The sequence below is a fragment of the Salvelinus fontinalis genome, chromosome 33, assembly GCF_029448725.1.
Source record: "Salvelinus fontinalis isolate EN_2023a chromosome 33, ASM2944872v1, whole genome shotgun sequence".
NCBI lineage: Eukaryota > Metazoa > Chordata > Actinopteri > Salmoniformes > Salmonidae > Salvelinus > Salvelinus fontinalis.
The window spans coordinates 2,127,361-2,152,794 of NC_074697.1; the positions used below are offsets into that span (position 1 = coordinate 2,127,361).

Here is a 25,434-nt window from a genome sequence, read left to right on the forward strand (position 1 = left end):
TTTTAGGCTGGGTTTCTGTACGGCACTTTGAGATATCAGCTGATGTTAGAAGGGCTATAGAAATACATTTGATTTGATATGATCTGTCCGTGATTACAGGAACTGGTGCCAGTTCACAGTGTCGAGGACGGTGACATGCCAGGTGCGCAATGGGACAGAGACCACGGTGCAGAGAGTGTTCCAAGGCTGCCGCTGGCCGGGACCCTGCTCCAAACTCATCAGGTAGGACTGGATGGACCAGAGGACCCCACAGTCCTGTTTTGATATAAATACTGAGTTTAATAGTCTGTATATAGTAGTACTAGTCCAAATGATGACGTTCCTGTCAGCTACAGGACCGTGGTCAGGCCGTCTTACATGGTGGCCTATCGGCAGGTCACTGCTCTTGAGTGGAGGTGCTGTCCTGGGTTTGTAGGAGATCAATGTCAAGTAGGTGAGCATCCACACTTTATAATCATGGTCTCTATTCTACCTCACTCTAATGTAAACCCATATAACCCTGTATCCTACCTCACTCTAATGTAAACCCATATAACCCTGTATCCTACCTCACTCTAATGTAAACCCGTATAACCCTCTATCCTACCTCACTCTAATGTAAACCCGTATAACCCTCTATCCTACCTCACTCTAATGTAAACCCATATAACCCTCTATCCTACCTTACTCTAATGTAAACCCATATAACCCTGTATCCTACCTCACTCTAATGTAAACCCATATAACCCTGTATCCTACCTCACTCTAATGTAATCCCATATAACCCTCTATCCTACCTCACCCTAATGTAAACCCATATAACCCTCTATCCTACCTCACTCTAATGTAAACCCGTATAACCCTCTATCCTACCTCACTCTAATGTAATCCCATATAACCCTCTATCCTACCTCACTCTAATGTAAACCCATATAACCCTCTATCCTACCTCACTCTAATGTAAACCCGTATAACCCTCTATCCTACCTCACTCTAATGTAAACCCGTATAACCCTGTATCCTACCTCACTCTATTGTAAACCCATATAACCCTCTATCCTACCTCACTCTAATGTAAAACCATATAACCCTGTATCCTACCTCACTCTAATGTAAACCCATATAACCCTGTATCCTACCTCACTCTAATGTAAACCCATATAACCCTCTATCCTACCTCTAATGTAAACATATGTAACCCTCTATCCTACCTCACTCTAATGTAAACCCATATAACCCTGTATCCTACCTCACTCTAATGTAAACCCATATAACCCTCTATCCTACCTCACCCTAATGTAAACCCATGTAACCCTCTATCCTACCTCACTCTAATGTAAACCCATGTAACCCTCCAGCCTACCTCACTCTAATGTAAACCCATATAACCCTCTATCCTACCTCACTCTAATGTAATCCCATATAACCCTCTATCCTACCTCACTCTAATGTAAACCCGTATATCCCTCTATCCTACCTCACTCTAATGTAAACCCATGTAACCCTCTATCCTACCTCACTCTAATGTAAACCCGTATAACCCTCTATCCTACCTCACTCTAATGTAAAACCATATAACCCTGTATCCTACCTCACTCTAATGTAAACCCATATAACCCTGTATCCTACCTCACACTAATGTAAACCCATATAACCCTCTATCCTACCTCACCCTAATGTAAACCCATGTAACCCTCTATCCTACCTCACTCTAATGTAAACCCATGTAACCCTCCAGCCTACCTCACTCTAATGTAAACCCATATAACCCTCTATCCTACCTCACTCTAATGTAATCCCATATAACCCTCTATCCTACCTCACTCTAATGTAAACCCGTATATCCCTCTATCCTACCTCACTCTAATGTAAACCCATGTAACCCTCTATCCTACCTCACTCTAATGTAAACCCGTATAACCCTCTATCCTACCTCACTCTAGTGTAAACCCATATAACCCTCTATCCTACCTCACTCTAATGTAAACCCGTATAACCCTCTATCCTACCTCACTCTAATGTAAACCCGTATAACCCTCTATCCTACCTCACTCTAATGTAAACCCATGTAACCCTCTATCCTACCTCACTCTAATGTAAACCCGTATAACCCTCTATCCTACCTCACTCTAGTGTAAACCCATATAACCCTCTATCCTACCTCACTCTAATGTAAACCCGTATAACCCTCTATCCTACCTCACTCTAATGTACACCCATATAACCCTCTATCCTACCTCACTCTAGTGTAAACCCATATAACCCTGTATCCTACCTCACTCTAATGTAAACCCGTATAACCCTGTATCCTACCTCACTCTAATGTAAACCCGTATAACCCTGTATCCTACCTCACTCTAATGTAAACCCGTATAACCCTGTATCCTACCTCACTCTAATGTAAACCCGTATAACCCTGTATCCTACCTCACTCTAATGTAAACCCATATAACCCTGTATCCTACCTCACTCTAATGTAAACCCGTATAACCCTCTATCCTACCTCACTCTAATGTAATCCCATATAACCCTCTATCCTACCTCACTCTAATGTAAACCCGTATAATCAGTGATGTCGTGGTAAAAAGAAAGATGAGTATAATGTGATACCCGGTCGCGTTGTGAAACGTATCGCTGCCTGATACTTTCAATGCATTTTTGGGATAAACTGTTTTTACCTGTGTCTACCATTCCACTGGTTACAACCCTCTACCTTAATCCTTTACCTCAGTAATCTCAGTAATCTTAGTTTAGCAAAGTACTGTATGTAATCTATATGTATGTAAAGGTTAGCCAGTTGCTGTTGTATGGGACTGTAACAGACACGACATGAGTATGGCACATCTGAGGTAAAAGTACAGAGTTAGTGAGATAGCCGTGAGATAGAAAAGTAACTGTGTGAAGTATTGAAGCTACTGTATGATGAACTGCTAGTTAATATACCACTACAGTACTGTAGCTATAATGAACTGCTAGTTAATATACCACTACAGTACTGTAGTTATAATGAACTGCTAGTTAATATACCACTACAGTACTGTAGATATAATGAACTGCTGGTTAATATACCACTACAGTACTGTAGCTATTTTAGTTTGGGATGTGGGATCCTTTAAAAAACAAAGACATTTAGGAACATGTTCCACAATAAAAGGAAGTTGAAAGGGATGCTGTGGTTAAGTGGTTGTGTACCTGCTCATCAGTGGTTGTGTACCTGCTCATCAGTGGTTGTGTACCTGCTCATCAGTGGTTGTGTACCTGCTCATCAGTGGTTGTGTACCTGCTCATCAGTGGTTGTGTACCTGCTCATCAGTGGTTGTGTACCTGCTCATCAGTGGTTGTGTACCTGCTCATCAGTGGTTGTGTACCTGCTCATCAGGCCTTTAATCAACTCTATGAAACAAATAACAGCAGGGTAGATATTCTTGTGAAGAGTCAGACGGTAGGGAGGCAACCTAGAGTGGTTAGACTGGGGGACCACTAGACTCCCAGCCCAGTACAGAGAGAGGTTAGACTGGGGGGACCACTAGACTCCCAGCCTAGTAAAGAGAGTGGTTAGACTGGGGGACCGCTAGACTCCCAGCCCAGTAAAGAGAGTGGTTAGACTGGGGGACCGCTAGACTCCCAGCCCAGTAAAGAGAGTGGTTAGACTGGGGGACCGCTAGACTCCCTGCCCAGTAAAGAGAGTGGTTAGACTGGGGGACCGCTAGACTCCCAGCCCAGTAAAGAGAGTGGTTAGACTGGGGGACCGCTAGACTCCCAGCCTAGTAAAGAGAGTGGTTAGACTGGGGGACCGCTAGACTCCCAGCCCAGTAAAGAGAGAGGTTAGACTGGGGGGACCGCTAGACTCCCAGCCTAGTAAAGAGAGAGGTTAGACTGGGGGACCGCTAGACTCCCAGCCCAGTAAAGAGAGAGGTTAGACTGGGGGACCGCTAGACTCCCAGCCCAGTAAAGAGAGAGGTTAGACTGGGGGACCGCTAGACTCCCAGCCCAGTAAAGAGAGAGGTTAGACTGGGGGACCACTAGACTCCCAGGCCAGTAAAGAGAGAGGTTAGACTGGGGGACCACTAGACTCCCAGCCTAGTAAAGAGAGTGGTTAGACTGGGGGACCACTAGACTCCCAGCCCAGTACAGAGAGAGGTTAGACTGGGGGACCACTAGACTCCCAGCCTAGTAAAGAGAGAGGTTAGACTGGGGGGACCACTAGACTCTGAGCCTAGTAAAGGGAGAGGTTAGACTGGGGGCACCACTAGACTCCGAGCCCAGTACAGAGAGAGGTCAGAGAGAGGTCAGAGAGAGGTCAGAGAGAGGTCAGAGAGAGGTCAGAGAGAGGTCAGAGAGAGAGAGAGAGAGAGAGAGAGAGAGAGAGAGAGAGAGAGAGAGAGAGAGAGAGAGAGAGAGAGAGAGAGAGAGAGAGAGAGAGAGAGAGAGAGAGAGAGATTCTATCAAAAGGAACATAAATTTCAACATACCAATTAGGATCTGGCTAAAAATACTTGAATCAGTTATAGAACCCATTGCCCTTTATGGTTGTGAGGTCTGGGGTCCGCTCACCAACCAAGAATTCACAAAATGGGACAAACATCAAATTGAGACTGCATGCAGAATTCTGCAAAAATATCCTCCTTGTACAATGTAAAACACCAAATAATACATTCAGAGCAGAATAAGACCGATACCCGCTAGTTATCAACATCCTGGAAAAGTTGTTTAATTCTACAACCACCTAAAAGGAAGAGATTACCATGTTTTGAGGACTTACCAGCCATGATATCAACATGATCGTTTTAACCATGTTTTGAGGACTTACCAGCCATGATATCAACATGATCGTTTTAACCATGTTTTGAGGACTTACCAGCCATGATATCAACATGATCGTTTTAACCATGTTTTGAGGACTTACCAGCCATGATATCAACATGATCGTTTTAACCATGTTCTGAGGAATGACCAGCCATGATATCAACATGATCGTTTTAACCATGTTCTGAGGAATGACCAGCCATGATATCAACATGATCGTTTTAACCATGTTCTGAGGAATGACCAGCCATGATATCAACATGATCGTTTTAACCATGTTTCAAGGCTATATAGTTTTTACATTTACTTGTGTTTACAAACATTGGCATAAAACAAGCTTCCCACTGGGCACAGAAATTAAACACTATTAAATTAAACAGCTATTTCATTGAAATGACTAGGATACAATGTTGATTCAACCAGTGTGTGCCCATTGGACATATTCTTTTAAGACTTAATGAGTACATATTATTCATTTGTACGTTCTAAAGTAGAGTCAATCTTCCACATCTCCCCTCTAAGCTGATCCTAGATCTCTGCCATCGGTGTGGCACCTTCTGTTTATCCCCACTAATCAACTTTAAAGGCCAAAGTTGATCGGGAGTCCCATAGCGCGGCTCACAATTGGCCCAGCGTCGTCCGGGGTTTGGCCGGTGTAGGCCATCATTGTAAATAAGAATTTGTTCTTAACTGACTTGCCTAGTTAAATAAAGGTTCGATTTTTAAAAAAGTTTTTAAAAAAATACATTGTTTTCTCAGCCCTGTCTGTGTGTCCTCTTGCAGCTGGGTCATGTTGGATATTTCAGAAGACTGGCTGATACATCAATCAAACTGCCCGCTTGTTGTCCTCTCTCCTCTTCTCTCCTCCTCTCTCCTCCTCTGTCCTCCTTTCTCCTCTTCTCTTCAATTCTCTCCTCCTCTCTCATATTCTCTCCTCCTCTCTCCTCTTCTCTCCTCTTCTCTCCTCTCATCTCCACCTCTCTCCTCCTCTTCTCTCCTCTTCTCTCCTCTTCTCTCCTCTTCTCTCCTCTTCTCTCCTCCTTTCTCCTCCTCTCTCCTCCTTTCTCCTCTCCTCTCCTCCTCTCTCCTCCTCTTCTCTCCTCTTCTCTCCTCCTCTCTCCTCCTCTCTCCTCCTCTCTCCTCCTCTCTCCTCCTTTCTCCTCTTCTCTCCTCTTCTCTCCTCTTCTCTCCTCTTCTCCTCTCTCCTCTCTCCTCCTCTCTCCGTTTTCCTCTTCTCTCCTCCTCTCTCCTCTCTCCTCTTCTCTCCTCCTTTCTCCTCCTCTCGTCTCCTCCCTTTTCCTCCTCTCTCCTCTTCTCTCCTCTTCTCGCTTCCTCTCTCCTCCTCTCTCCTCCTCTCTCCTCATCTCTCCTCCTCTGTCCTCCTCTCTCCTCATGTTCCTCCTATCTCCTCCTCTTTTCTCCTTCTCTCTCCTCTTCTCTCCTCTTCTCTCCTCCTTTTTCTCCTCTCTCCTCCTTTCTCCTCTTCTCTCCTCCTCTCCTCTTTTCTCCTCATCTCTCCTCCTCTATCCTCTCTCCTCTTCTCTCCTCCTTTCTCCTCTTCTCTCCTCTCCTCTTCTCTCCTCTCCTCCTCTCTCCTCCTCTTCTCTCCTCTTCTCTCCTCCTCTCTCCTCTCTCCTCTTCTCTCCTCCTCTCGTCTCCTCCTTTTTCCTCCTCTCTCCTCTTCTCGCTTCCTCTCTCCTCCTCTCTCCTCCTCTCTCCTCCTCTCTCCTCCTCTCTCCTCCTCTGTCCTCCTCTCTACTCATGTTCCTCCTCTCTCCTCTTCTCGCTTCCTCTCTCCTCCTCTCTCCTCCTCTGTCCTCCTCTCTCCTCATGTTCCTCCTCTCTCCTCTTCTCTCCTCTTCTAGCTTCCTCTCTCCTCCTCTCTCCTCATCTCTCCTCCTCCCTCCTCTCTCCTCTTCTCTCCTCTTTTCTCCTCCTTTTTCTCCTCTCTCCTCCCTTCTCCTCTTCTCTCCTCCTCTCCTCTTTTCTCCTCCTCTCTCCTCTCCTCTTCTCTCCTCTTCTCTCCTCTCCTCCTCTCTCCTCCTCTTCTCTCCTCTTCTTTCCTCCTTTCTCCTCCTCTCTCCTCTCCTCCTCTCTCCTCCTCCTCTCTCCTCCTTTCTCCTCCTCTCTCCTCTTCTCTCCTCTTCTCTCCTCCTCTCTCCTCTTCTCTCCTCTTCTCTCCTCCTCTCTCCTCTTCTCTCCTCTTCTCTCCTCCTCTCTCCTCCTCTCTCCTCTTCTCTCCTCTTCTCTCCTCCTCTCTCCGTTCTCCTCTTCTCTCCTCCTCTCTCCTCTTTCCTCCTCTCTCCTCTTCTCTCCTCCTTTCTCCTCCTCTCTTCTCTCCTCCTGTCTCCTCCTGTCTCCTCCTTTTTCCTCCTCTCTCCTCCTCTCTCCTCCTCTCTCCTCCTCTCTCCTCCTCTCTCCTCCTCTCTCCTCCTCTCTCCTCTTCTCTCTTCCTCTCTCTTCCTCTCTCCTCCTCTCTCCTCTTCTCTCCTCTTCTCTCCTCCTCTGTCCTCCTTTTTCCTCCTCTCTCTTCCTCTCTCCTCCTCTCTCCTCCATTCTCCTCTTTTCTCCTCCTCTGTCCTCCTTTCTCCTCCTCTCTCCTCATGTTCCTCCTCTCTCCTCCTCTCTCCTCTTCCCCTCTCTTCTCCTCTCTCCTCCTCTCTCCTCCTCTCTCCTCTTCTCTCCTCCTCTGTCCTCCTCTCTCCTCCTTTCTCCTCTTCTCTCCTCCTCTGTCCTCCTCCCTCCTCTTCTCTCTCTTGTCTCTTCTTCCTCTCTTCTCTTATTTTAGCCTTATTTTCTCTACTCTCATCTTCCCCGCTATAAAATACACCACCATTGATCATTTTGTTCTCAATCAATGTTTCCATAATGGATTCTTGCTGAGGCAGGAAAAATGTGTATGTGTGTGTGTGCTTCCTGCCTGTTTGTACTTCATGCTTGTTTGTACTTCCTGCTTGTGTGTACTTCCTGCTTGTGTGTACGTGGGTCAGTGTGTGTAGTGTAGAAATATTATGGCATGGAAAACATTTGGGAGAAATGTGGAAGTCATTTAGCTGCCGTTGGCCCCTGGCCCCTTTCCGTTGCTTCTTAGCGGCACCTTGATGCCTATCTCCACACATTAACAAGGTAATGGGGCTGGGTGAAGAGGAAGCTCTTCAGAGGCAATGCCAGGACCTACCCTGGAGTCGCTTTACTGGCAAGGCAAGACTTCCACATGGTGCACATAACCAACACTTACTGAATAGACAAGCTCTCAACTCCTGCATACATAGCCAACACTTCACCAACACTTACTGAATAGGTCTTTATACTCCCAAAGCGATAAGTTAATATATTCCCATGTGCTAACCTGGAGTTTAACCTGAATCCTTTTAACAGTTTAACACCCAGGAGGAGACTCATGGAAATGAGGGAGGACATTAAGGAGGAATTATTCAGTTGTCAATCATGTATTACTGGAACGTTGTAGGTGATCTTTGCTAAGAGTTTTGTAGGGTTTAATATCGACAGTGCTTCACAGTTCCATTATTCAACACCTCTCCTATCTAGCTCTCATCGCCTCTCCTCCTTTCTCAGCTCTCCCTTGCTCTCCTCCTCCCTCAGCTCTCCCTTGCTCTCCTCCTCCCTCAGCTCTCCCTTGCTCTCCTCCTCCCTCAGCTCTCCCTTCCTCTCCCCCTCCCCCAGCTCTCCCGTCCTCTCCCCCTCCCTCAGCTCTCCCTTCCTCTCCTCCTCCCCCAGCTCTCCCTTCCTCTCCTCCTCCCCCAGCTCTCCCTTCCTCTCCTCCTCCCCCAGCTCTCCCGTCCTCTCCTCCTCCCCCAGCTCTCCCGTCCTCTCCTCCTCCCCCAGCTCTCCCGTCCTCTCCTCCTCTCCCGTCCTCTCCTCCTCCCCCAGCTCTCCCGTCCTCTCCTCCTCCCCCAGCTCTCCCTTCCTCTCCTCCTCCCTCAGCTCTCCCTTCCTCTCCTCCTCCCCCAGCTCTCCCTTCCTCTCCTCCTCCCCCAGCTCTCCCTTCCTCTCCTCCTCCCCCAGCTCTCGCTTTCTCTCCTTCCCTGGGTTCTCCTTTCCATTTCTATCTCTCTGTCCCTCTCTACCAACCCTCTCTCCGTCTCTCCTCCATTCTGTATTTCCTCTCTTCTCAGTTAAAGTAATAAAACAGCACCATATCCCCCATGTGGTGTAATGTTTGACTCTGAGAGGGCACAATGAGTCATGCGTCTGCTTATGGCTGTTCTGAGAGCAGACAGAAGCCAGACAGTCACCATTGACCCCTAGGCGGTTCGGGAGGTCCGTACCTGATCCTGGGCCTGTCAGTATGTCAATTTGTCTGTGTCCTAAGGGCATCTATCTGAACAGTCTGTAGTTGTAGTGTCCTGATGATGTGTGGATCAACAGTCTGTAGTTGTAGTGTCCTGATGATGTGTGGATCAACAGTCTGTAGTTGTAGTGTCCTGATGATGTGTGGATCAACAGTCTGTAGTTGTAGTGTCCTGATGATGTGTGGATCAACAGTCTGTAGTTATAGTGTCCTGATGATGTGGATCAACAGTCTGTAGTTATAGTGTCCTGATGATGTGTGGATCAACAGTCTGTAGTTGTAGTGTCCTGATGATGTGTGGATCAACAGTCTGTAGTTATAGTGTCCTGATGATGTGGATCAACAGTCTGTAGTTATAGTGTCCTGATGATGTGTGGATCAACAGTCTGTAGTTGTAGTGTCCTGATGTGTGGATCAACAGTCTGGAGTTGTAGTGTCCTGGGCCAGATGTTGTGGATGTTTTGGCTGTGAAGCAGTCTGGTAGTTGTAGTGTCCTGGGCCAGATGTTGTGGATGTTTTGGCTGTGAAGCAGTCTTGTAGTTGTAGTGTCCTGGGCCAGATGTTGTGGATGTTTTGGCTGTGAAGCAGTCTGGTAGTTGTAGTGTCCTGGGCCAGATGTTGTGGATGTTTTGGCTGTGAAGCAGTCTGGATGGTAAACTGATGAACCGTCAGAGTATGAGAGAATGACAGAGTGTGTGTGTAGGCGTGTGTGCGTGCGTGCGTGTGTGTCGGTGTGTGTCGGTGTGTGTGTGAGAGAGCATGAGAGAACGAACGTCCAAGTCTCATTGTCCCTGTTATGACAGCCCCTGGCTTGCTGAGCTGGTCATGTCTGTGACTGACTGGGTCCCGTCTAATGAATCCATAGATGTTATGATGTAGTCAGCCATCCAGTCAGTCACTACAGAGCCCGCCCACTGGGCACAGACGTCATTTCAACGTCTAGTTTTGATTTACGTTTGGTTGAGTTGTCAACTAACATGAATTCAATGTGAAATCAACCCAAAAAAATCTCACCATGTCATTGGATTTAGGTGAAAAAATACAAAATTCTCCTTAAAGTGGATCACTTTTTGCAAATCCAATAGTTTCCCACGTTGATTCAACGTCATCACGTTACATTTATTGGTTTAAATGACATGGAAACAACGTTGAGTCAACCAGTTTTTGCCCAGCGGGTGGCTTTGGTCCTCAGCGGGTGGCTTTGGTCCTCAGCGGGTGGCTTTGGTCCTCAGCGGGTGGCTTTGGTCCTCAGCGGGTGGCTTTGGTCCTCAGCGGGTGGCTTTGGTCCCCAGCGGGTGGCTTTGGTCCCCAGCGGGTGGCTTTGGTCCCCAGCGGGTGGCTTTGGTCCCCAGCGGGTGTCTTTGGTTCCCAGCGGGTGTCTTTGGTCCCCAGCGGGTGGCTTTGGTCCCCAGCGGGTGGCTTTGGTCCTCAGCGGGTGGCTTTCGTCCCCAGCGGGTGGCTTTGGTCCTCAGCATACTTTAGATGCATCCCCTATAATATAATACTGTACTACTAACCTATAATATAATAATATAATACTGTACTACTAACCTATAATATAATACCATACTACTAACCTGTAATATAATACTGTACTACTAACCTATAATATAATACTGTACTACTAACCTATAATATAATACCATACTACTAACCTATAATATAATACTGTACTACTAACCTATAATATAATACTGTACTACTAACCTATAATATAATAATATAATACTGTACTACTAACCTATAATATAATAATATAATACTGTACTACTAACCTATAATATAATACTGTACTACTAACCTATAATATAATACTGTACTACTAACCTCTAATATAATACTGTACTACTAACCTATAATATAATAATATAATACTGTACTACTAACCTCTAATATAATACTGTACTACTAACCTATAATATAATACTGTACTACTAACCTGTAATATAATACTGTACTACTAACCTATAATATAATAATATAATACTGTACTACTAACCTATAATATAATACTGTACTACTAACCTATAATATAATACTGTACTACTAACCTATAATATAATACTGTACTACTAACCTATAATATATTACTGTACTACTAACCTATAATAATACTGTACTACTAACCTATAATATAATAATATAATACTGTACTACTAACCTGTAATATAATACTGTACTACTAACCTATAATATTATACTGTACTACTAACCTATAATATAATAATATAATACTGTACTACTAACCTATAATATAATACTGTACTACTAACCTATAATATAATACTGTACTACTAACCTATAATAATACTGTACTACTAACCTATAATAATACTACTACTAACCTGTAATATAATACTGTACTACTAACCTCTAATATAATACTGTACTACTAACCTATAATATAATAATATAATACTGTACTACTAACCTATAATATAATACTGTACTACTAACCTATAATATAATACCATACTACTAACCTGTAATATAATACTGTACTACTAACCTATAATATAATACCATACTACTAACCTGTAATATAATACTGTACTACTAACCTATAATATAATACCGTACTACTAACCTATAATATAATAATATAATACTGTACTACTAACCTATAATATAATATAATAATACTGTACTACTAACCTATAATATAATAATATAATACTGTACTACTAACCTATAATATAATACTGTACTACTAACCTATAATATAATACTGTACTACTAACCTATAATATAATACCATACTACTAACCTGTAATATAATACTGTACTACTAACCTATAATATAATACTGTACTACTAACCTATAATATAATACTGTACTACTAACCTATAATATAATAATATAATACTGTACTACTAACCTATAATATAATACTGTACTACTAACCTATAATATAATATTATAATACCATACTACTAACCTATAATATAATACCGTACTACTAACCTGTAATATAATACTGTACTACTAACCTATAATATAATATAATAATACTGTACTACTAACCTATAATATAATAATATAATACTGTACTACTAACCTATAATATAATACTGTACTACTAACCTATATTATAATACTGTACTACTAACCTATAATATAATACCGTACTACTAACCTATAATATAATAATATAATACTGTACTACTAACCTATATTATAATACTGTACTACTAACCTATAATATAATAATATAATACTGTACTACTAACCTATAATATAATACTGTACTACTAACCTATAATATAATATTATAATACCATACTACTAACCTATAATATAATACCGTACTACTAACCTGTAATATAATACTGTACTACTAACCTATAATTTAATACCATACTACTAACCTATAATATAATACTGTACTACTAACCTATAATATAATAATATAATACCATACTACTAACCTGTAATATAATACTGTACTACTAACCTATAATATAATACCATACTACTAACCTGTAATATAATACTGTACTACTAACCTGTAATATAATAATATAATACTGTACTACTAACCTATAATATAATACTGTACTACTAACCTGTAATATAATAATATAATACTGTACTACTATCCTATAATATAATACTGTACTACTAACCTATAATATAATACCGTACTACTAACCTATAATATAATACTGTACTACTAACCTATAATATAATACTGTACTACTAACCTATAATATAATACTGTACTACTAACCTATAATATAATACCATACTACTAACCTGTAATATAATACTGTACTACTAACCTATAATATAATACTGTACTACTAACCTATAATATAATACCATACTACTAACCTGTAATATAATACTGTACTACTAACCTATAATATAATACCATACTACTAACCTGTAATATAATACTGTACTACTAACCTGTAATATAATACTGTACTACTAACCTATAATATAATACTGTACTACTAACCTATAATATAATACCATACTACTAACCTGTAATATAATACTGTACTACTAACCTATAATATAATACCATACTACTAACCTGTAATATAATACTGTACTACTAACCTGTAATATAATACTGTACTACTAACCTATAATATAATACTGTACTACTAACCTATAATATAATACTGTACTACTAACCTATAATATAATACCATACTACTAACCTGTAATATAATACTGTACTACTAACCTATAATATAATACCATACTACTAACCTGTAATATAATACTGTACTACTAACCTGTAATATAATACTGTACTACTAACCTATAATATAATACTGTACTACTAACCTATAATATAATAATATAATACTGTACTACTAACCTATAATATAATACTGTACTACTAACCTATAATATAATACTGTACTACTAACCTCTAATATTATACTGTACCACTAACCTATAATATAATAATATAATACTGTACTACTATCCTATAATATAATACTGTACTACTAACCTATAATATAATACTGTACTACTAACCTATAATATAATACTGTACTACTAACCTATAATATAATACTGTACTACTAACCTATAATATAATACTGTACTACTAACCTATAATATAATACTGTACTACTAACCTATAATATAATACTGTACTACTAACCTATAATATAATACTGTACTACTAACCTATAATATAATACTGTACTACTAACCTATAATATAATACTGTACTACTAACCTATAATATAATACTGTACTACTAACCTATAATATAATAATATAATACTGTACTACTAACCTATAATATAATACTGTACTACTAACCTATAATATAATACCATACTACTAACCTGTAATATAATACTGTACTACTAACCTATAATATAATACTGTACTACTAACCTGTAATATAATACTGTACTACTAACCTATAATATAATACTGTACTACTAACCTGTAATATAATACTGTACTACTAACCTATAATATAATACTGTACTACTAACCTATAATATAATACTGTACTACTAACCTATAATATAATACTGTACTACTAACCTATAATAATACTGTACTACTAACCTATAATATAATAATATAATACCATACTACTAACCTGTAATATAATACTGTACTACTAACCTATAATATAATACTGTACTACTAACCTGTAATATAATACTGTACTACTAACCTATAATATAATAATATAATACTGTACTACTAACCTATAATAATACTGTACTACTAACCTGTAATATAATACTGTACTACTAACCTATAATATAATACTGTACTACTAACCTATAATATAATACTGTACTACTAACCTATAATATAATACTGTACTACTAACCTATAATATAATACTGTACTACTAACCTATAATATATTACTGTACTACTAACCTATAATAATACTGTACTACTAACCTATAATATAATAATATAATACTGTACTACTAACCTGTAATATAATACTGTACTACTAACCTATAATATTATACTGTACTACTAACCTATAATATAATAATATAATACTGTACTACTAACCTATAATAATACTTCACTACTAACCTATAATATAATACCATACTACTAACCTATAATAATACTGTACTACTAACCTATAATAATACTGTACTACTAACCTATAATATAATACTGTACTACTAACCTATAATATAATACTGTACTACTAACCTATAATATAATACTGTACTACTAACCTGTAATATAATACTGTACTACTAACCTCTAATATAATACTGTACTACTAACCTATAATATAATAATATAATACTGTACTACTAACCTATAATATAATACTGTACTACTAACCTATAATATAATACCATACTACTAACCTGTAATATAATACTGTACTACTAACCTATAATATAATACCATACTACTAACCTGTAATATAATACTGTACTACTAACCTATAATATAATACCATACTACTAACCTATAATATAATATAATAATACTGTACTACTAACCTATAATATAATAATATAATACTGTACTACTAACCTATAATATAATACTGTACTACTAACCTATAATATAATACTGTACTACTAACCTATAATATAATACTGTACTACTAACCTATAATATAATACCATACTACTAACCTATAATATAATACTGTACTACTAACCTATAATATAATACTGTACTACTAACCTATAATATAATACTGTACTACTAACCTATAATATAATAATATAATACTGTACTACTAACCTATAATATAATACTGTACTACTAACCTATAATATAATACTGTACTACTAACCTATAATAATACTGTACTACTAACCTATAATATAATAATATAATACCATACTACTAACCTGTAATATAATACTGTACTACTAACCTATAATATAATACTGTACTACTAACCTGTAATATAATACCGTACTACTAACCTATAATATAATAATATAATACTGTACTACTAACCTATAATATAATACTGTACTACTAACCTATAATATAATAATATAATACTGTACTACTAACCTATAATATAATACTGTACTACTAACCTATAATATAATACTGTACTACTAACCTATAATATAATACCATACTACTAACCTGTAATATAATACTGTACTACTAACCTATAATATAATACTGTACTACTAACCTATAATATAATACCATACTACTAACCTGTAATATAATACTGTACTACTAACCTATAATATAATACCATACTACTAACCTGTAATATAATACTGTACTACTAACCTGTAATATAATACTGTACTACTAACCTATAATATAATACTGTACTACTAACCTATAATATAATACCATACTACTAACCTGTAATATAATACTGTACTACTAACCTATAATATAATACCATACTACTAACCTGTAATATAATACTGTACTACTAACCTGTAATATAATACTGTACTACTAACCTATAATATAATACTGTACTACTAACCTATAATATAATACTGTACTACTAACCTATAATATAATACCATACTACTAACCTGTAATATAATACTGTACTACTAACCTATAATATAATACCATACTACTAACCTGTAATATAATACTGTACTACTAACCTGTAATATAATACTGTACTACTAACCTATAATATAATACTGTACTACTAACCTATAATATAATAATATAATACTGTACTACTAACCTATAATATAATAATACTGTACTACTAACCTATAATATAATACTGTACTACTAACCTCTAATATTATACTGTACTACTAACCTATAATATAATAATATAATACTGTACTACTAACCTATAATATAATACTGTACTACTAACCTATAATATAATACTGTACTACTAACCTATAATATAATACTGTACTACTAACCTATAATATAATACTGTACTACTAACCTATAATATAATACTGTACTACTAACCTATAATATAATACTGTACTACTAACCTATAATATAATACTGTACTACTAACCTATAATATAATACTGTACTACTAACCTATAATATAATACTGTACTACTAACCTATAATATAATACTGTACTACTAACCTATAATATAATACTGTACTACTAACCTATAATATAATAATATAATACTGTACTACTAACCTATAATATAATACTGTACTACTAACCTATAATATAATACCATACTACTAACCTGTAATATAATACTGTACTACTAACCTATAATATAATACTGTACTACTAACCTGTAATATAATACTGTACTACTAACCTATAATATAATACTGTACTACTAACCTGTAATATAATATAATAATACTGTACTACTAACCTATAATATAATACTGTACTACTAACCTATAATATAATACTGTACTACTAACCTATAATATAATACTGTACTACTAACCTATAATATAATACTGTACTACTAACCTATAATATAATACTGTACTACTAACCTATAATATAATACTGTACTACTAACCTATAATATAATAATATAATACTGTACTACTAACCTATAATATAATACTGTACTACTAACCTATAATATAATACCGTACTACTAACCTATAATATAATAATATAATACTGTACTACTAACCTATAATATAATACTGTACTACTAACCTATAATATAATACCATACTACTAACCTGTAATATAATACTGTACTACTAACCTATAATATAATACTGTACTACTAACCTGTAATATAATACTGTACTACTAACCTATAATATAATAATATAATACTGTACTACTAACCTATAATATAATAATATAATACTGTACTACTAACCTATAATATAATACTGTACTACTAACCTATAATATAATACCATACTACTAACCTGTAATATAATACTGTACTACTAACCTATAATATAATACTGTACTACTAACCTATAATATAATACTGTACTACTAACCTATAATATAATAATATAATACTGTACGACTAACCTCTAATACAATACTGTACTACTAACCTATAATATAATACTGTACTACTAACCTATAATATAATACTGTACCACTAACCTATAATATAATACTGTACTACTAACCTATAATATAATAATATAATACTGTACGACTAACCTCTAATATAATACTGTACTACTAACCTATAATATAATACCATACTACTAACCTATAATATAATACTGTACTACTAACCTATAATATAATACCATACTACTAACCTATAATATAATACTGTACTACTAACCTATAATATAATAATATAATACCATACTACTAACCTATAATATAATACTGTACTACTAACCTATAATATAATACTGTACTACTAACCTATAATATAATACTGTACTACTAACCTATAATATAATACTGTACTACTAACCTATAATATAATACTGTACTACTAACCTATAATATAATACTGTACTACTAACCTATAATATAATACTGTACTACTAACCTATAATATAATAATATAATACTAACCTATAATATAATACCATACTACTAACCTGTAATATAATACTGTACTACTAACCTATAATATAATACTGTACTACTAACCTATAATATAATACTGTACTACTAACCTATAATATAATAATATAATACCATACTACTAACCTGTAATATAATACTGTACTACTAACCTATAATATAATACTGTACTACTAACCTATAATATAATACTGTACTACTAACCTATAATATAATAATATAATACTGTACTACTAACCTATAATATAATAATATAATACTGTACTACTAACCTATAATATAATAATATAATACTGTACTACTAACCTATAATATAATAATATAATACTGTACTACTAACCTATAATATAATACTGTACTACTAACCTATAATATAATAATATAATACTGTACGACTAACCTCTAATATAATACTGTACGACTAACCTATAATATAATACTGTACTACTAACCTATAATATAATACTGTACTACTAACCTATAATATAATACTGTACTACTATCCTATAATATAATACTGTACTACTAACCTATAATATAATACTGTACTACTAACCTATAATATAATACTGTACTACTAACCTATAATATAATACTGTACTACTAACCTATAATATAATAATATAATACTGTACGACTAACCTCTAATATAATGCTGTACTACTAACCTATAATATAATACCATACTACTAACCTATAATAAAATACTGTACTACTAACCTATAATATAATACCATACTACTAACCTATAATATAATACTGTACTACTAACCTATAATATAATAATATAATACCATACTACTAACCTATAATATAATACTGTACTACTAACCTATAATATAATACCATACTACTAACCTGTAATATAATACTGTACTACTAACCTGTAATATAATATTATAATACTGTACTACTAACCTGTAATATAATAATATAATACTGTACTACTAACCTATAATATAATAATGTACTACTAACCTGTAATATAATATTATAATACTGTACTACTAACCTGTAATATAATATTATAATACTGTACTACTAACCTGTAATATAATATTATAATACTGTACTACTAACCTGTAATATAATAATATAATACTGTACTACTAACCTATAATATAATAATGTACTACTAACCTGTAATATAATATTATAATACTGTACTACTAACCTGTAATATAATATTATAATACTGTACTACTAACCTGTAATATAATATTATAATACTGTACTACTAACCTGTAATATAATAATATAATACTGTACTACTAACCTGTAATATAATATTATAATACTGTACTACTAACCTGTAATATAATAATATAATACTGTACTACTAACCTATAATATAATACTGTACTACTAACCTGTAATATAATAATATAATACTGTACTACTAACCTATAATAATACTGTACTACTAACCTGTAATATAATACTGTACTACTAACCTATAATATAATACTGTACTACTAACCTATAATATAATACTGTACTACTAACCTATAATATAATACTGTACTACTAACCTATAATATAATACTGTACTACTAACCTGTAATATAATATTATAATACTGTACTACTAACCTGTAATATAATAATATAATACTGTACTACTAACCTATAATATAATACTGTACTACTAACCTGTAATATAATAATATAATACTGTACTACTAACCTATAATAATACTGTACTACTAACCTGTAATATAATACTGTACTACTAACCTGTAATATAATATTATAATACTGTACTACTAACCTGTAATATAATATTATAATACTGTACTACTAACCTATAATATAATACTGTACTACTAACCTATAATATAATACTGTACTACTAACCTGTAATATAATATTATAATACTGTACTACTAACCTGTAATATAATAATATAATACTGTACTACTAACCTATAATATAATACTGTACTACTAACCTGTAATATAATAATATAATACTGTACTACTAACCTATAATAATACTGTACTACTAACCTGTAATATAATACTGTACTACTAACCTATAATATAATACTGTACTACTAACCTATAATATAATACTGTACTACTAACCTATAATATAATACTGTACTACTAACCTATAAAATAATACTGTACTACTAACCTATAATATAATACTGTACTACTAACTTATAATATAATACCGAATTACTAACCTTGGTTAACCCACAACTAAAGTCTCACCTACTGTAATTGGTCAGTTGCACGATTTAAGTTCTGGATCCATAAGTGTTAAGAGAAGAGATGAAGAGATGAGCTGAACCAGAACGAGAAGCTCCACCCTCTTTCTTTGCATGCTACGGGCAAGTCTATTGGCCAAACGTCGCCTCCCCTTACGAAATTTGAAAGATGCTATCTAACACCTGCGAAATCATGATTGGTTCAAATAACCAGTGATGAAAAGCCCAAGCACCAAAACTATTGTCGCTCATTAGCTATGGTGCCCATAGTATAGATGTATATAACCATAGTGTAGATCAATATAAACATAGTATAGATCAATATAACCATAGTATAGATCTATATAACCATAGTATAGATCTATATAACCATAGTATAGATCTATTTAACCATAGTATTAATCTATATAACCATAGTATAGATCTATTTAACCATAGTATAGATCTATTTAACCATAGTATAGATCTATTTAACCATAGTATAGATCTATAGTGGCTTGCGAAAGTATTCAACCCCCTTGGCATTGTTCCTATTTTGTTGCCTTACAACCTGGAATTAAAATAGATTTGGGGGGGGGGTTTGTATCATCTGATTTACACAACATGCCTAACACTTTGAAAACACCAAGCTTACAAACTAACAATCCCGCACAAAGAAACGGGCGGGCCGGCTGACTGATAGAGCCCAACTAATTAAGAATAAACACAAAACAGGTGTAACCAATAAACACATAAGGAGGGGGAGAAAAGGATCAGTGGCAGCTAATAGGCCGGTGACGACGACCGCCGAGCGTCACCCGAACGGGAAGGAGAGCCTGCCTCGGTCGGAGTCGTGACATGGTTGCACCAGAACCTATCGAGGGGCCTCATAGCAAATGGGGTGAATACATTTAAGCATGTACCACTTTTCATTTTTTTTTTTTTTTTTTTTAGAATTTCACTTCACCGATTTGGACTATTTTGTGTATGTCAATTACATGAAATCCAAATAAAAATGTATTTACATTACAGGTTGTAATGCAACAAAATAGGAACAATGCCAAGGGGGTGAATACTTTTGCAAGGCACAGTATATAACATAGTATAGATCTATATAACATAGTATCGATATATATATAACCATAATATAGATCTATATAACCATAGTATAGATATATATATAACCATAATATAGATCTATATAACCATAGTATAGATATATAACCATAATATAGATCTATATAACCATAGTATAGATCTATATAACCATAGTATAGATATACATATAACCATAATATAGATCTATATAACCATAGTATAGATATATATATAACCATAATATAGATCTATATAACCATAGTATAGATCTATATAACCATAGTATAGATATACATATAACCATTATATATCTATATAACCATAGTATAGATCTATATAACCATAGTATAGATCTATATAACCATCGTATAGATATATATATAACCATAATATAGATATATATATAACCATAATATAGATCTATATAACCATAGTATAGATCTATATAACCATAGTATAGATCTATTTAACCATAGTATAGATCTATATAACCATAGTATAGAGCTATATAACCATAGTATACCTCTATATAACCCTAGTATAGATCTATATAACAGTAGTATAGATCTAATTAGCCGTAGTATAGATATATATAACCGTAATATAGATCTATATAATCGTAATATATCTATATAACCATAGTATCGCTGTATATAACCATAGTATATATCTAAATAACCATAGTATAGATCTATATAACCATAGTATAGATCTATTTAACCATAGTATAGATTTATATAACCATGTATAGAGCTATATAACCATAGTATAGATCTATATAACCATAGTATAGAGTTATATAACCATAGTATAGATATACATATAACCATAATATATATCTATATAACCATAGTATAGATCTATATAACCATAGTATAGATCTATATAACCATCGTATAGATCTATATAACCATAATATAGATCTATATAACCATAGTATAGATCTATATAACCATAGTATAGATCTATTTAACCATAGTATAGATCTATATAACCATAGTATAGAGCTATATAACCATAGTATAGAGCTATATAACCATAGTATACCTCTATATAACCCTAGTATAGATCTATATAACAGTAGTATAGATCTAATTAGCCGTAGTATAGATATATATAACCGTAATATAGATCTATATAATCGTAATATATCTATATAACCATAGTATCGCTGTATATAACCATAGTATATATCTAAATAACCATAGTATAGATCTATATAACCATAGTATAGATCTATTTAACCATAGTATAGATTTATATAACCATGTATAGAGCTATATAACCATAGTATAGATCTATATAACCATAGTATAGAGTTATATAACCATAGTATAGAGTTATATAACCATAGTATAGAGTTATATAACCATAGTATAGAGTTATATAACCATAGTATAGATCTATATAACCATAGTATAGATCTATATAACCATAGTATAGATCTATATAACCACAGTATAGAGTTATATAACCATAGTATAGATCTACAGTGGCAAGAAAAAGTATATGAACCCTTTGGAATAACCTGGATTTCTGCATAAATTGGTCATAAAATTTTATCTGATCTTCATCTAAGTCACAACAGACAAACAGTCTGCTTAAACTAATAACTAATAACATTTTTGTATTTTTCTTGTCTATATTGAATACATCATTCAAACATTCACAGTGTAGAGGTTGGATAAAGTATGTGAACCCCTAGGCTAATGACTTCTCCAAAACCTAATTGGAGTCAGGAGTCAGTTAACCTGGAGTCCAATCAATGAGACGAGATTGGAGATGTAGGTTAGAGCTGCCCTGCCCTTCTTGCTATTCGCAAGAGGCATTGCCTGATGTGAACCATGCCTCGAACAAAAGGGATCTCAGAAGACCTAAGATTAAGAATTGTTGACTTGCATAAAGCTGGAAAGGGTTACAAAAGTATCTCTAAAAGCCTTTATGTTCATCAGTCCACGGTAAGACAAATTGTCTATAAATGGAGAAAGTTCAGCACTGTTGCTACTCTCCCTAGGAGAGGCCGTCCTGCAAAGATGACTGCAAGAGCACAGCGCAGAATGTTCAAAGAGGTCAAGAAGAATCCTAGAGTGTCAGCTAAAGACTTACAGAAATCTCTGTAACACGCTAACATCTCTGTTGATGAGTCTACGACACGTAAAACACTAAACAAGAATGGTGTTTATGGGAGGACACCACGGAAGAAGCCACTGCTGTCCAAAATAAACATTCCTGCACGTCTGAAGTTTGAAAAAGAGCATCTGGATGTTCCACAGCGCTACTGGCAAAATATTCTGTGGACAGATGAAACTACAGTTGAGTTGTTTGGAAGGAACACACAACACTATGTGTGGAGAGAAAAAAGGCACAGCACACCAACATCAAAACCCCATGCCCAACTGTAAAGTATGGTGGAGGCAGCATCATGGTTTGGGCTGCTTTACTGCCTCAGGGCCTGGATGAATGAATTCACAAGTTTATCAAGACATTCTGCAGGAGAATGTTAGGCTATCTGTCCGCCAATTGAAGCTCAACAGAAGTTGGGTGATGCAACAGGACAACAACCCAGAAGTAAATCAACCACAGCATGGCATCAACAGAAGAAAGTATGCCTTCTGGAGTGGCCCAGTCAGAGTCCTGACCTCGACCCGATTGAAATTCTGTGGCATGACCTCAAGAGAGTGGTTCACACCAGACATCCCAAGAATATTGCTGAATTGAAACAGTTTTGTAAAGAGGAATGGTCCAAAATTCCTCCTGGCCGTTGTGCAGGTCTGATCCGTAGCTACAGAAAACTTTTGGTTGAGGTTATTGCTGCCAAAGGAGGGTCAACCAGTTATTACATCCAGGGGTTCACATCCTTTTCCCACCCTGCACTGTGAATGTTTACACGGTGTGTTCAATAAAGACATGAAAACGTATAATTGTTTGTGTGTTATTAGTTTAAGCAAACTGTGTTTGTCTATTGTTGTGACTTAGATGAAGATCAGATCAAATTTGATGACCAATTTTTATTTTTTTATTTACCTTTATTTAACTAGGCAAGTCAGTTAAGAACACATTCTTATTTTCAATGACGGCCTAGGAACAGTGGGTTAACTGTCTTGTTCAGGGGGCAGAACAACAGATTTTTACCGCGTCAGCTTGAAGGATTCGATCAAGCAACTTTTCGGTTACTGGCCCAACGCTCTAACCACTAGACACTACCTGCCGCACCAAATTATGCAGAAATCCAGGTAATTCCAAAAGGTTCACATACTTCTTCTGGCCACTGTATTATAACCATAGTACAGATCTATGGTACCAAATGTCTGCCCGTGAGAGAGTACCGTACTACTAGCACACTTGGAAAACCAATCAAGAGCTTGGAGATCAACTTATCTTTGTTAGTACTGGGCTGTAACAAAAGCCTGCACACCTTGTGAGACATCAGGACTAGAATTGCAGAACACTGTTGTGAGCGGTCAGTAGGCATGGGGATGAGAAATGCCGTATGGTCTCGCTGTGGAGAGCTTGGTCTCCTGGTTTGGTTGTGAGCGGTCACTGGAAACACCTATCTCCCTCACTAGCTTTAAGCACCAGCTGTCAGAGCAGCTCATAGATTACTGCACCTGTACATAACCCATCTACAATTTAGCCCAAACAACTACCTCTTTACCTACTGTATTTATTTATTAATTTATTTTGCTCCTTTGCACCCCATTATTTCTGTCTCTACTTTGCACTTTCTTCCAATGCAAACAAACCATTCCAGTGTTTTTTTTTAGTTTTTATTTTACTTGCTGTGTTGTACTCACTTCGCCTCCATGGCCTTTTTATATTTTTATTTATTTATACATATATCTGTTTGCCTTCACCTCCCTTATCTCACCTCACTTGCTCACATTGTATATAGACTTATTTTTTTTCACTGTATTATTGACTATATGTTTGTTTTTACTCCATGTGTAACTATGTGTTGTTGTATGTGTCGAACTGCTTTGCTTTATCTTGGCCAGGTCGCAATTGTAAATGAGAACGTGTTCTCAATTTGCCTACCTGGTTAAATAAAGGTTAAATAAAATTAAAAAAAAAAAAGTAGGCATGGGGATGAGAAATG

At 35.5% G+C, this 25,434-nt stretch overlaps 1 protein-coding gene across 4 annotated transcripts in view; it reads left to right on the forward strand.

Annotated features, from left to right (window-relative positions):
* LOC129831633 (collagen alpha-1(XXVI) chain-like) overlaps positions 1-25,434 on the forward strand; it is a 68,559-nt gene that overhangs the window by 1,811 nt on the left and 41,314 nt on the right. For 3 of the 4 annotated variants that reach the window (XM_055894977.1, XM_055894975.1, XM_055894976.1), the window contains exons 2-3: positions 100-222; positions 330-433. In XM_055894977.1, the coding sequence (XP_055750952.1) occupies positions 100-222; positions 330-433 (227 nt within the window). The remainder of the gene's footprint in view (positions 1-99; positions 223-329; positions 434-25,434) is intronic. The other variant, XM_055894978.1, reaches the window with a different exon arrangement.